General features: G+C 48.4%; 1 protein-coding gene across 1 annotated transcript; it reads left to right on the forward strand.

Moving 5' to 3' along the window:
* Nucleotides 1-7735: 7735 nt before the first annotated feature.
* On the forward strand, nucleotides 7736-13236 carry SHISA2 (shisa family member 2). The gene is made up of 2 exons (XM_043892266.1): nucleotides 7736-8075; nucleotides 11045-13236. The coding sequence occupies exons 1-2, from the start codon at nucleotides 7745-7747 to the stop codon at nucleotides 11596-11598; spliced, it is 885 nt and encodes a 294-aa protein (XP_043748201.1). The 5' UTR covers nucleotides 7736-7744; the 3' UTR covers nucleotides 11599-13236.
* The last annotated feature ends 2270 nt before the right edge of the window (nucleotides 13237-15506 follow it).

Raw genomic sequence — 15506 nt, forward strand, 5'->3', positions numbered from 1 at the left:
TCAGGAAATACTAGTAAGGAATCTTGAGAGAGTAACCGGTCTTGGCCCTGTCTATGGCACAGCTGTTCTAAGACATCCTTCCCTCTTCCGAGGCTGGAGTATGTGTGCTCAGTCACTTCAGTCGTGTCTGACTCTTTGAAACCCCATGGACTGTAGCCTGCCAGGCTCCTCCATCCATCCATGGAATTTGCCCAGCAAGAATAGCGAAGTGGATAGCCATTTCCTCCTCCAGGGGATCTTCCCAATCCAGGGATGGGAATTGCGTCTCCAGCATTGTAGGCAGATTCCTTCCCCTGAGCCATCAGGGAAGCCCAAGCTCTTAAGGAAGGTAGGGGCTAGGCAATTTCACCCCCTATTTTCATCCTCCGTGTTCCTGCTTCTGCACCTACACGGGTTAGACAATGTGCTTTAAGTATCGCTCTCCGTGAATTGATTCCACTTGCTCTAGTCTGCTTTCTCTGTAAGCCCACATCGTTAAAGGGTGTTCTGAAGCAAATCCAGCGTCTTTTTTTCCCTCCGTCACAGTAGCTCATCACCTGAAGTCTTTCTATACTCTCCTGCTTTCCACTTTTTAAATATTTTCTTCTGGACTTATCTCTAAAGTCAGTCAACCTACTTCCAAACTGCTGTGCACCAAAAAGGTGATCGAAATTAAGAATGCCAGCGGTTTGTCGTCTTCTAAGACATCTCATTTGTGTCACCTTAGTAACTGGTTCGTTGACCATAAAGACTGCGAAAGGAATGCTAATGATACTTGTGTTAAAATTAATTGGATGACATTCTGTGTAGGCTGGAAATTCCTTTTTAACTTCTTTGGAAATTTTAGAGAAGTGGATGAAGAAACCTTTTTAAAATGCTTTCTTAGTAAACTTATTAGGAGAGACACTGTAATGATAATCAAAGAATTCAGCACAATGCCCAGCACATACCAGATGTTCAGTAGTCAGTGGTCCTTATTAGCTGACGGAGCTTCGGTCTTTGAGCTATTCAAGCATATGTTCTAATGTAAAAACATTAAAAAAAATAAAACAACCCTTTCTTCTAATTAGGTAATGAAGGCTAGCCAGTTGGAAACTGTCCAGAGAACAGTTACATTACCTGAGAACTTACAATATCAAGCAAGCAGTGCCCTGAATGCTGCAAAGCTGCAAAATGGTCTGAAATACTTGAGTCTGAAGTATAATTGGGCTGCTAAATTAGATTCATGGGACACAGACTCATCAAACCTTTCTCCGCTCATCTGAATACTACAGATGAGTTCTGAATAATACAGAACATTCTTCCTGTATTCTTTTAGTGAAGACATTTTGAGGAAACACAAATGTGGGGTGTTATCCAAGGTCTTTTAAACAAATGTGAAGTTTAATTCAGTTGCTTCCTGAGAGGCTGACTTCTTGCAAAAGCCAAGGAAAATCTCATACTAATCCAAAAGGTACCCAAAAAAATGTCGACACCGTAACACGGGGGAGGGCTCAGTTTGGAAAAGTTAAAGTGTTTGGACAGGGGTAATTATGAGGGCTGTGAGGCTGCACTGTAAATTCCATCATCCCGTTTCTGCTCAAAAAAGCAGCACAATGGTTCTTTTATCTTTTTATGTTTTCACCAGGAGACTAGTAAGGCAGCTTTGATGAAGGAAATTCCCATTTATGTCAAATCTAAACACCCAGGATGAATGGGATTTTTTCCCTATGACCCAGGCATATAAAAACAATGATCTTAAGAGTGAGAAATCCCAAGGAACCAATGGGCTCAAAGTGACCTCTGAATTATTAAGTTAAAGATATGAAATTTGAATTCTGTATAAAAATGACATCCTTTCATACTACATAGCATTAGACATGATTCCAGGTTGTCTTGCTCTGCAAGGGCCAGCCCTGCCCCACCTGGAAAGTCCTCTCCATTGAGGGAATCCTTGGGTGACTGAGCTTCTCAGACTCACCTTTGTGGTACCCACTGAAGCTGGCAGCCTGCTGGGCCAGCCCTGGGTCTCAGTGGTACCCAGAGCCCCAGTGCCCAGGCTTCTGCTTGGGGAAGGCCTGGTGATGTCCCACCCCCCACAACACTGCAAATGATGGAAGTTTCTGGCACTGGTTCTGTGGATGGCAAACTTTCCCGTTTCACCTGGTGACACCCAGGAAACAGCTTGTTTCTTTTCTCAGCTTCCTTCATTGCAAAGCCACTCTCACCTTCAGCCTCAAAAGGATTCAGTTAGGCAGGGCCCTGGGAGGCTCCAATCAGGAGTTCCCTCCCTCTGAGCCTGCCTTCCAAGGCTTTCATCCCCAGCGTCCTCTGTCCTCTTAGAGTCACATTGAGGGGTTAGGGCTTCAGCCTGTGCATTTGGTGGGGGGCGGGGGGCGGGGAGGGTCATAATTGAAGTCCATAATGGAGAACTTGCAGCATTCATTTTAGAGGGTAGGAATTACATTCAGAGGTGTCTGACTGTGTCTAGCTTCCTTGGTTTACCATAGTCTTTTCAAAGTTCATCCGTTCTGTAGCAGGTGTCAGTACTTGATAATATTCCAGTTGTATGGATTGACCACCTTTTGTTTATCTGATCATCAGTGGCTGGACACTGAGTTGTTTCTACTTTTTTGACCATGATAAATAGTGCTGTTATGTGTACAATTTTTTGTATGGACACAAGTTTCCAACTCTTTTGGGTGTGTGCACCTAGGAGTGGAATTGCAGGGTCATAGGCAATTCTGTAACTTTTGAGGAACCGTCAACTTGCTTCGCACAGTGGTTCGTATTCCCAGTTGGCAAAGTGCAAGGTTTCCAGTTTCTCTCCAACACTTGTTATTTTCTGTTTATTATTATCTTTAGTATTACTACTATTGCCATCCTAGTAGGTGCGAAGTATTATTGTGATAGTGACTGGGATTCCTTGGTGGCTCTTGACAGTAAAGAATCTGCCTGCAATGTGGGCGACTCCATTTCGATCCCTGGGTTGGGAAGATCCCTAAAGATGTTGAACGTCTTTTCATGCGTTTGTCAGACTGTCTTCTTTAGAGAAATGTCTATTCAACTTCTCTGCTTCTTTTATGATTGGATTGCTTTTGAGTTGTATATACACTCTGGATACTAGACTCTTCTCATATAATTTGCAAAAACTTTCTGCAGGCTTTTTGATGGTGTGTTGATTTTATTTATGTCACCCTTTCAGGTACTCTGGCATTACTGGAAGTCCTGGCTGGTGTTTAACTCCATATCTTCAAAAAGAAAATATACCACTAGTAAACAGAAAAATCAACATAAAAATGGTTCATTAAACTGTGGAGTTAGGGATGAGGGTGGGGCAGGAAGAGAAGTATGCTAAATGTTTAAAGTGAATAGTAGATGAGAAGGAAAAGAATTTTAAATATGGAAATTACTTTCCTGAAAGTCAGTGTATTAATTACAAGGAAAAAACAGGAGGATGAAAGATGAAAACTTTTAAAACAACAGGAATTTTTTTTTCAGAGTTTTATGACCATTTTTATTTTCAGATGAGGTTAGGTAACCACAAGACAAAATTAAAGAAAGGTAAATTAGCATATTTGTTTGGGTTTGTGGTCTCATTCGTTAACACAAACACTTTAACTTGAAAGAAATCCTGGTAAACCAAATGTGAGTTTTCATTACTGCTCCCATTTATAAAAGGGGACGGAAAGAAGCGAATGAACCCAGGGAAAGACATTCTTCCTAAACAGACTGCTGACTGGTGTGCAGATGGTAGTGACCTTCTGCTCTTCCTGAAATTTATAGAAAATCACTGTAGATCTTGCAAGTTTTAGAACTGCCAGACAAATGAAATATGACTACCCTCATATGATTTGCATCAAGTCCAGTTAGCAAAGTTATAAGTAATGATTTCTATAGTTCTGTGACTTTGTACTTGTACTCTTGAAGATGTGTCAGAAATTTGTTTTTAAATAATTGCATTTTATTCACATATATCTGTATATAGGCACAGACTGAAAGGTAAAACAAACTGAAAAATCTGTAGTTAGTGTCTATAGAATTCAACTTTTTAAAAGGGCACACCTTCATTGGTGTTTAAATCTACTCTGGCAGACTGCCTGACATTTAGTTTTGATTATAATAAATTATTATTACTACTACCTATATATTTTGATAACTAATTACAGCTGCTCAGAAGAGACTAGTAAAATAGTTTAAGGCTATCTGTTGAGGATGGTCAGGGAATTTTTTATGGAAGGAGTTCCACCACCTTACTATGTTCAGGTAGCACCTCTCACAGAGATGCCCAGTAAGTACCTGACAACTTATTTTATAAAACTTCAGTACAACATACTAGATACACAAAGAAAAAGTAAAATCAAGTCAGATTGAGGAACAGAGTGGTATAAACTCTCCATGAGCATTGAAGACAGTCAACCACCACATTGAGCAATCACAGGAGAGGCCACTCCTTCACTTTTAGGGATTACAGGAACACAGCAATGCAAAAAAAAAAAGGATGAATTTGCTCAAAGCTTTGCACTTCCAAGTCTGCTGGTTGTGGACTAAGTTGTGAACTGTTTGGGAAAAACTTGTGTTTAGGCTCAGGTATCACCAGCTCATAAATCAATTTCCATATGAAAATGACCAACATTGCTTTCTTTATTAGTAAACTCTGACAAATGGTGGGTGTTTCGGAGAAGTGGATAAATGTATAGTGGAAGGAAGATATGACATAGGTGCTGTCTGAAGAAATGGACAGTTCCCTTGCATTTCCCCCTGCCCCAAGACAAAAAGCAAGGTAAAGGATTAAACCTTTGAACACCACCCTAGTTATTTTATGGTGCCATAGGAAAATAATGCTGCCTAACCATCTGGTCATTGGTATAGACTCTGAAGTTCATTCCAGGCTTTTTGTAGTGGAGCCTGGTGACCAGCAGCATAGTGGGCAGGCTTTGGAGTCCAGGAAACTGTCACTTTCTGTTTGTAAGGATTTCGAGGGCTATCCTCACCAGTAAAGTGGGGCAAGTCATTATGTCTTCTTTGTGGGGTTGCTGTGAGGATTACTCAGGTAAAACTCAGCCCTGTGTCCAGCATAGAGGAAGCACTCAGTAAACATTTGCTCATAGTATCTTCTAAGAAAAAGACCCAATCTTAACACCTGAGTCTTCCCTCCACTTCATCTGGACAAATGCCATTGCTCTGATGATTCTTCTGACCCTCCCACCCACCTCCCCACCCCCAGGTTATGTGCTTAAACTGACTCTGGACATCACCACTCAGCTTTATAATACTTGTACCATCTTTGCTTAGTCAGTTCTTTGTGTCTCTGTCCAATTTCCGTTGACTTTCAGCTCTGTTTGGAGGAAATGGCCAGGATGTCTGGCTTTTTGGAGAACCCCCAGTACCCAACCCAGAGTACACTGAGACTGCTTAGCATGTAGTTGTGGAACAAATAATTTGATATTAAAATTTTGTTAATTTACTCGGTTTAGAAAAGTTCCTGGCTGGTGCATTTAAATGCACAATTTTCTGAAGCTAAAAATACACGCCTCCCCACAATGAAATGAAGTAAAGTGCAGTGCTTAGAGAGAGGTTTACTGAAGAGTAAGATGTTTGTTTCCAGGGCGTAGGGTAGGTTTTTTCCTTTGATTCTGTGTGGTGGCTGGCAGGGTAGCCACCCTACTTGAGTAGGACAGGTGGCCCAGCCTACACAAGCGCTGTGAATAAAACTGCCTTGTGTTACACGGTCATGGACTTGGAAGGGACCTCTGTGGGTCGTGTGTGTGTGTGTGTGTGTGTGTATGCTAAGTTGCTCAGTTGTCTTTGACTCTTTGCAACTCCATGGACTGTAGCCCACCAGGTTCCTCTGTCCCTGGGATTCTCCAGGCAGGAATACTGGAGTGGGTTGCCATGCCCTCCTCCAAGGGATCTTCCCAACCCAGGGATTGAACCTGTGTCTCTTATGTCTCCTGCATTGGCAGACAGGTTCCTTACCCCTAAGTGCTACCTCGGAAACCCCTGCAGGTTCTGTGCTCCACTTTACAGAGGAGGAAACTAAGGCCAGCACAATGCAAGGTTCTTCTTCTGGTCAGATGAGGCCTAGATTTCAGGTTGCTGACTAGCAGACCTTGTTGGCTGGGTCACCAGATCTTTTAAAAATAATCTGGCGGCTTTAATAGTGTCAGCACCTGTCACTGCTGCTTCCGCAGGTCAGCAGCTATCAATTTCTCCTCCTCAAAGCCGCGCTGAGGGTCTGTCAGGAGCCTTGTTTGCTTCCTCCCACAGCTGTCTACACCGCCGGGGCCAAATGTGGGGCCCAGGCACCTTTCTGCCTGGGTCCAATAAATCGCTCGGCGCAAATTTAGAAAGACAAGAAGCGACACAAATCATGGGAAGGAGGCCCCATTGGGGCATTCTCCGTCCCACCTAGTAGAGGCCCGAGCCCACCGCGCGGCCCCCGGTCCGTGCGTGGCTGGCCGAGGCCTGGACAGCAGGGGCCTGGAACTAAGTGGGACAGTGATTCTGAGCGACAACTCTCAGTGTCTTTCAAGTGGAGCGCAGTTATCATCCTTCTTTGGGGAGTTTTGAGAATCAAACTGAACTGTGAATGCCTAAGACCTGCAGAAACACGTTTAGTTTGTCCTTATTGCCAGGACTGCTGTTACTGTGTCAGCTCCGGCCCGGGTCTCCCGCCCGCCTTCCAGCCGGCAGCCCACCGCCCGCGGCCGCAGGAGTCCAAAGGTGCAGGGCGGGCGGCCGGGGAGGCAGGAGCAGGGGGGCGGTGGGCCAGCGCGCATGCGCGTCCGCGGCGCCCGCCCCTCTTAAGAGCGCAGCGCAGCCGCCGGGCCCCAGAGTCGGAGCCGCGCGCGCGGAGTCCCTGCGCTCGGCTTCGTCCGCAGCCCGGGGGGACCAAGACTTCCGTGGGAGGCGCCCGGCTGTGCGCGCTCCCTACCCACCGCCCCCCGCCCCCCGCAAGGGCGCAGAGCCGGCGGAGAAGGAGCGCCAGACAGAGCTGGCCGCGGCCGGAGAGCAGAGGAGGGGAGCGGGGCGAGCCGCCCGCCTGGATCCGCGCCCAGCAGCAGCAGCGGCCACCGCCAGCCCGGCCGGCTCCCGGGACCGCGGCGGGGCGCGACGGACCCGCATCTACGTCCCGGACGCCCGCGAGCGTCTGGAGACCGACCGTCCGGCCGCGGAGCGGATCGTGGGGGCTGCCGCCGGGTGGTGGGGAGGTGCGCTGCCCGGGTGGCGCGGCCGGAGCCATGCGGACCGAGCTCGGAGCGCAGAAGGCTGGGCGCGGCCGACCGCTGCACTTGCTGCCCGGAGCCCTGCGCCCGCTGCCCGGCTTCCTGGGCTCTTCTCACCGCCCGCGCGGGGTATAAAGGCAAAGAGACGCACTCTGGACCCTTGGGCTTAAACTCGGCGGAGCGCCCCGGCTCTGGGTACGCCGCGGCGCGCCCACTGGTGGTCCGGCTAGAGTGAGCGTCCCCTCGGGGATGCACGGGCAGGGTCCCGTCGCGGGTGAAGCCTCCGGGGGCTGCGCCACGGCAGCCCCGGGGACCCTCTGACTCGTAACCCGGAGAGCTCGGTCGGCGAGTGCCCACGAGTCCAAGGCTGCCTCTGCTCGGACCGCGCCGCCGGCCGAGGGAGGGCATGGCTTAGGTCCCGGACGTCGCGGCGGGGGCGGTGACCCGCGGACCCGACACTCGGCGAAGAGGACCCGGCCTCGGCACCGCGGGGACCAGGGCGCCGGAGTCGGTTCTGCGCCCTCGGAAGACGCGCCGCCTGCGCCCAGGGTGGTGCCATGTGGGCCGGCCGCCACCCGGCCGCCGCCTCCCCGGACGCCACTTCACTCCTGCGGCTGCTGCTGGCCGCGCTGCTGGCGGCCGGGGCGCTGGCCAGCGGCGAGTACTGCCACGGCTGGCTGGACGCGCAGGGCGTCTGGCGCCTCGGCTTCCAGTGCCCCGAGCGCTTCGACGGCGGCGATGCCACCATCTGCTGCGGCAGCTGCGCGCTGCGCTACTGCTGCTCCAGCGCCGACGCGCGCCTGGACCAGGGCGGCTGCGACAACGACCGCCAGCAGGGAGCCGGCGAGCCCGGCCGCGCGGACAAAGACGGCCCCGACGGCTCGGCAGGTAGGCGGACCCGGCCGGCCAGGGCGAGCCGGAAGGGGCGCTGGCTCGCCGGCGGGCCCCGCGAGCCTGGAGGGGGGGGTGGCGGTGTTAGGAGGCTGCGATTGCGGGCCTGGGGTCTGGACTGGGCGGGGGGGGGGGGGGGGGCGGGGGGCGGTAGGCGGGGGACGGTGTCTGCACTGTGGCCCAGCCTTTAATGTGTGCGGAACCGGACACCGGTGTAGTGCCCTGGGCCTCAGTTGCCCCATCTGTCAGCTTTAGGGTGGCTTGGCTTGGATTTTTCCCGAAACAAACAAGATCGTAACATGCAAGTCAGGGTTGGCCACAGACAGCCCCACGTTCCTCCTCCCCGGGGGTCTCTGTGCCCCTCCCCGTGTCTCCTGTCTCCATGAATATAAGTCCCGGCAAAGGGTCCTGTCCTGGCGGGGGCACTCGAGGGCTCCCCGGAGGGGAGACAGCTCCGGGGTCTTCCCCGGGGTGATGGTGACGCGGCGCCCCCATACCCCGGGAGAGTTTAGCTTTCCCTAAGACACACTCCTCTGGCCGGGTCTCCTTACCACGTCAGACCTGGTGCGTGTGACATCAGAGCGCTGCCAGTCTTGCACTTTGTGGCTTTGATTTTTTAATTATAGTTTTTTAAATTGCCGAAGTTAGAGTTGGAAAAATATACGCCTGAAAGCCTTTGGTAGGTTCCACCTCCTGTGCTTGTCACCAGCCTCCAAGGCCCGTTCCTACCTCGAGGGTCCACCCAGGATGTGTCCAGGGAGGGAGGACATGGTCCGATGGAGGTGGCAGGGCACCTGTAGCCCGGAGGGGCATCTCCTCTGATTCTTTGGCAGGTATTGAGAAGGAGAGGACTTTGCACCCCGAGCCTCCTGGGTTCCAGCTGCCTGAGCCCTGCTCTGCTGGTCACTCTTCCCAGAACTGGCTGGGCTTGTGAGTGGCAGCTCCTTTCGGTGTCCTTCCCCTTGCAGTCACACATTTCTGTTAGCCGCCCTTCCTGATCTCTGCCTTGACTCTGAACAGGAGAAGGGAGGGTGACTCCAGACGAGGAGCTGTCCTGGAAGGCGAGCCCAGTGCAGCTGGGTGTGTGGCCACAGAGCAGACCTGGAGCTGGAGGGAGGAGCCAAGGCACTGGGCTCCCGCCGGCTGCCCAGTTGGCTGTAGATGGCCTCCCAGATGCTGCGGTGACTGCGGACCAGTCAGTGGGCAGCCGGCTTCTCACAATCCTGTCGTGTGAGCAGATGCCTTCTGAGTTGCACTTTTGGATCTGTTTTCCTAAAAGCCCTGCGCTTCTGCATTCAGTAAGGACAGCATGTCTAATCAAGCAGTCTCCAGGGCTTCTAGGAGCACTGCCTTCTCTGCCTTGCATAGTTATTTAGGCTTCTGATTAAAATCCTGGAAAGAGAACAGTTATTTCCCCCCAAAACTCATTATGTGGACTTAAACTGCTTTCAGTTAGTTATACTATAACGTTTGGGGTACTTTTTCTTAACTGTTAATTCGTTTACTTCTCAATAACATATAAGGCTGGTATCTTAATTTAGAAAATGTTATCTTCCATCATCAGCCTTTGGTTACATGCTTAATAAAGTATGTTTTACTGACAAGCCATCTTTTTTCTGTGACTCTGTGTGGTTCTGTGTCCTAGAAACACCAACTCCAGAAATATCAGTGCTGTCAGAGGAGCATGGTTAGAACAGCCGCTGCCTTAGTGGACAGTTAGGATAAGAGAGTGTTTTGAGTCTCTGCCCTCGGGTGCCGGGTAGCTGCGCATCTTCCTGGACCGTGTACTGACCGAGACCGGTGGGACCAGTCCTTGTCCTCATGTCCAATCAGATAGTCAGGGAGATGGGAAGGAATACCTCAAAAGACATGGTCATGTAGGGTGGGGCCCACAGACCCCATCAAGCCAGTGTGTCCAGCTTCTGAAACCCCATAGTGCTAGGCCCACAACACCCCCCAAGATCTTTGTAAGTAAAATAATTTTAAAAATGGAGCTCACTACTGATTTTAGGAAAGTGTGTATTTTTATCTTGACGGTTTTATTTTCTGGAATAAATCTTACTGGCTAGGTACGATGTCCACTGCTATATGTTCTATGGCTTTCCCTGGGGCTTTCCACACAGAATCCAGTGTCCTAAGCCAGGCCTGTGACTCCTCTTCCACCACCTGGTCCTGCCTAGGCCCTTCTTGGTGCCCCTGGAGACAGTTGTCCTCCTGGGTACCTTGTTTCATGCTGACCCATTGTCTGGACAGCTCCCCTGCTCCCTCCCCACCGCCTCCCAGTTATCAGCCTTCAGCTTGGCAAATGTGTATGGGAGGGCTTTTTTCCCTTAAAACCCTACTTTGACCTTTGTGCCTTACAAACTCTTTTTGGAAATGGTTGTGACTAGGATGTGACCTAAATTTTTGATTTATTTGCCTGTGAAACAAGAACCTGCGAAAAAATGGTCAAAGAAGTTTGCAAGGAATGCAAATAACTTTCTGGGGAAAAGAAAAAAGATTTTGAAATACTATCGACTCATTTCTGTGCAGACCACACAAACTTTAGGGCAGACTGAAATGTGGGCAGTGCAGTTACTGTAGAAATTTTAGAATAAACTCAATGTGCAAAACTCATATTTTTACTAAATTGGATATCTGCCTCAAAGAGTGTTGTGATTGGTGAGTCTAGCTGTCAGCGTTAACAGCTTTGCTTTGGGAACCGACCCCTGAGTCTGCAGGCAGGTCCTATTCCTCACCCCCTTTTCCTAAGCTCCTGATAAAGACGGTGCTTCCTATGCTGTGCGCTGCCGATCAGCGCACACACCAGCCCGGCCGCGGTCCCGAGGTTCTGGGTACTGGCGCGGCTCATTTATTCACCTCTGCTGCCCATCACCGATTTTTACTGCATCCCTCCAGGAAGTCCTCAGATTTTTACTGCCTCCTTCCAGGAAGTCATCATGGTATATCTCTCTCCTTTTCTTCAGTCCCCATCTACGTGCCCTTCCTCATCGTCGGGTCAGTGTTTGTCGCCTTCATCGTCTTGGGGTCCCTCGTGGCCGCCTGCTGCTGCAGATGCCTCCGGCCCAAGCAGGAACCGCAGCTGAGCCGGGCCCCGGGAGGGCCCCGCCTGGTGGAGACCATCCCCATGATCCCGAGTGCCAGCACCTCGCGGGGTTCCTCCTCCCGCCAGTCCAGCACGGCCGCCAGCTCGAGCTCCAGCGCCAACTCGGGGGCCCGGGCACCCCCGACCAGGTCCCAGACCAACTGTTGCCTGCCCGAGGGCACCATGAACAACGTGTATGTGAACATGCCCACGAACTTCTCTGTGCTCAACTGCCAGCAGGCCACCCAGATTGTGCCCCATCAGGGGCAGTACCTCCACCCGCCCTTCGTGGGGTACACCGTGCAGCCAGACTCGGTGCCCCTGACCCCGGTGCCCCCGTTCCTGGATGGGCTGCAGACGGGCTACAGGCAGCTCCAGGCTCCCTTCCCTCACACTAACAGTGAACAGAAGATGTACCCAGCGGTGACCGTGTAACTCAGAGGGCGGCCGGGGCCTGGACCAGACGGCTGAGCGGGCGCGTGGGCTTGGGAAGGATGCCAGCCTGGAAGTCTGTGCCTGGCGGTGTTGCTTATGGCACGGTTCTGTTGGATGGCTTCATTTGCCCCCAAACTGTATGAAAACATCTTTCTCCACATTAGCCTGTCTAGATTTGTTTATCCTGGTTAATGATTGATTTACGATGGGAAAGAGCAGTCCCTGGAGATACCTGTGTCGTTACCAACGGCTCCGTGACACCTGTAAGCCTTTAAGTGCCCTTGAGGTATGGCTGTCAAAAGAATTTTGTAAACAGATGGAGCGTTTTTATTATTTTGTTATTATAACTTCTTTTTTCTGTTTTTTTGTACAAGATCAGAATTGCTGTTCCCTCCCTGTTACCTGGGCCGGTTTCTAATAAGCATCTAAGGTTTTAGGGGAGATGCCAAGAACAACAGTTCTTATAAAAGGCAGCCAACCTGGACTCAGACGTTAGTCCTTGATCTCAGTATTTCCCAGGCACATCTTAATTTGTTGTAAAAAGATATATATATTATCTATTTTTGTGCTTTTTGGGGGTCCGTTTTGTGCTTTTTTACCTTGTGTAGAGATCTTATTACAAAGTGATTTTCTACATTAAAAAAAAAGACTGAAAGAAATTGTATAGTTCTTAACTGATGACATTTCAGAACTCTGGGATTATTTTAATCTTGAAGTAGTGGATGGTGTAGTAATAAAACCATTCATCCCCTTCTTGATTGTATCTTTTAAATTTCTGGCTTTACATTGATATCTGAGAAGAAGTAATTGTTTTTGTGTTGAAATCATAAACTCTATCACCTGCTACTTCTCCAGGTTACTTTTTAATTTTGCCGTGTGGTATGGCTTGGCTTTCATTCTCTTTGATGTTCAGATCTCCATGTCTATGTGGTACTGAGTGCAGGTCATTACTGTTGTTATAAATGTTATAACATCAGCCTTTCTGCCTAGATCTGATAAAACATTTTCTTGTTTTCCCTATAAAAACTCACATGCTTTATAAAGATACTTAGTATCGTTTCTCAGCCATAATCCCAGTCTTGGGATGAAATTTAAACCATAAATACGATTTACTGTGCAAATCATAGGCTTTTTATACTGTCGTTATCAAAATGTCTTATTTTTCAAGCAAGAGGGACTGTTAAGTTGAGAAGAGCTTTTCAAAGTAGATATTGTCTTTCTTCCCCACAAAGTTAGTTCTTGTTTTCCTCTCTCTCGGTTCTCAGCAAGCACTGTATTCATTACCAGCGTGGTGAATTATGAATCTCAAGCGACTTTATTTGTGTATTGTTCACTTATAAGAAATAAGTCAAAATGTGTGCCAGTAAATTTCCAAATGCTAGCAAAACCAAGATTTGTAATTAAATGGTCATAAGGTATGGTCTTTTACATATTTATATCTGTATCTGTGGTTATCTGTCATTAATCATCTGTCTACCTGTTTGATTGCTTATGTGCATCTCTACCTGTTATCTCATGACTGAATAATGTAAAACCATTGTTGGCAATTGGTGTCAACAAGATACTCCATCAAACCTCTTAATAACCAAAGGCAGGGGAAAATCATTTTACTTATTAATAAATATTTTATGGGATGAATTCCTAGGAGAGTTGTTTTTTTTTTTAAATTTTCATTCTACTTGGTAATTTTTCAGATGGTCTATTAAACCTGTTAATAGAGTAAAATTGCTAAAAATCATAAGTACTGCTTTCTAGAACCAAGAGCCTGCCTTTAAAAGTGATTAATATCTGGGAAAGTGATGGTGTGTTCTGAGTCAGTGGGTGTCATTTTACATGTATCTTGGGAAATGTTGACAGCACTAAATAAGCAGTCCTTCTGGGGTCATTGTACTATCAGGCTAATGTGTGTTCTGTACCTTGTCTTTGACGGAGGATTCTAGCTTATCTAAGGAAGTAAAATTCCTAGGAATTTGGAGGTGAAAGGAGCCTCAGAGATCGCCCAGACGAAAGATTGGCAAACTTTTTTTTTTTCTGTAAAGAGCCAGATTGTAAATATTTTAGCCTTTGCCTGTTGTCTCTAAAACTATGCGGCTCTGCCATTACAGCACAAAAGTAGCCATAGAAGGCACATGAATGAGCGTGTCTGGGCTCCAATAAAACCTGATAGATGGACACTGAAATCTGAATTTTATGTAATTTTCACATGTTACAAAATACTCTACTTTTGATTTGATTTTTTTTCCCTAGCCATTTCAAAATATTAAAGCTATTATTAGCCCTGCTGCGGCTGCTAAGTCGCTTCAGTCGTGTCCGCCTCTGTGCGACCCCATAGACGGCAGCCCACCAGGTTCCGCAGTCCCTGGGATTCTCCAGGCAAGAACACTGGAGTGGGTTGCCATTTCCTTCTCCAGTGCATGAAAGTGAAAAGTGAAAGTGAAGTCGCTCAGTTGTGTCCGATTCCTAGGGACCCCATGGACTGCAGCCCACCAGGCTCCTCCGTCCATGGGATTTTCCAGGCAAGAGTACTGGAGTGGGTCGCCATTGCCTTCTCTGATTATTAGCCTTAGGGCTAAACAAATCCAGTGTGCCAGATTAGGCCATGAGGCCATGGTTTCCCACCCTCTTGTGGCTCAGCTGGTGAAGAATCTGCCTGGGTTCTTTGAGTGCAATGCAGGAGACCTGGCTTTGATCCCTGGGTCAGGAAGATCCCCTGGAGAAGGGAAAGCTGCCCACTCCAGTATTCCGGCCTGGAGAATTCCATGGACTATATAGTCCATGGCGTCACAAAGAGTTGGACACAACTGAGCGACTTCCACTTTCCCAACCCCTAATCTAGTCCATGGGCTTCCCAGGTGGCTCAGTGGTGAAGAATCCACCTGCCAGAGCAGGAGATGAGGGTTCAATCCTTGGCTTGGGAAGATCTCTGGAGAAGGAAATGGCAACCCACTCCACTGTTGTTACCTGGAGAATCACCATGGACAGAGGAGCCTGGGGGGTTGCAGAGTTGAACACGACTGAGTGACTCACACACACACAGTCCAGTCCATCGTTACTTGGCGCTGGAGTCCCCATGCAGCGTCCTCAGCAGCCTTTTCTAAACACAGAGATGGAGGGCGCCTGCTTCTCTATACGAGACTGTCTGACTTTGTCTTCTTTTCAATATCATGATTCAAGCAAAAGTGCACTTTAATGAAGGAAATGAGTTTTTCACTTAATGAATGCTACTTGGTCTTTCAAAATAATATAACATCCCTAGAAGCAACTTCAGGTCTCTTCAGTTTTGGTCAAAACCGGAGAAATGTAGCTGACAAAATATCCATAAAGACGTTCAAACACCTGGTTTTGGTATACCTGCCTTACTGCCAGGAAATCAGAACTGGTAAAGTGTAACGGGCACCCCACAGAAACATTGTAAACCGTGGGGAGAAGAAAAAGAGCACATACAGACAGGAAATAGTCAGTGCTACATCCTCTGTGTGGAAAACTTCAGCGTTGGCTGGTTCATGATGGTTCGGGGCCATTTGGGGTTCCCGTTTGTAAGAAAGTTAGATCCTTTGACAGCAGGGAAGAAATTAACTAGGTCTTGGCATCCACCTGAGAACCTGGAAACTCCCCATCTCCTATCTCTAATGCTGCCGCTGGGAAAGTTAAATTTTAACAAGAATATCAACAGTCAAAGTGGCGAGAAGACCATTGAGACAAATGTGTTTTTCCAGTGTTTACTCTGCAATGCTCACCTTGAAGCCAGACTTCCGCTTCTAATCAAGTCCTTAGACTCATGACTAAGGACATATTTCATTTATTAAATTTACCTTGAGCTCATTTTTTCAAGATTGTACTGTCATGCTCCATGAATTCTGTGACTTGTATTTTCTCTGTGTTTTGTTACAAATTAGGATTTAAGTTTC

This window comes from Cervus elaphus, chromosome 30 (genome assembly GCF_910594005.1).
Source record: "Cervus elaphus chromosome 30, mCerEla1.1, whole genome shotgun sequence".
Lineage (NCBI taxonomy): Eukaryota > Metazoa > Chordata > Mammalia > Artiodactyla > Cervidae > Cervus > Cervus elaphus.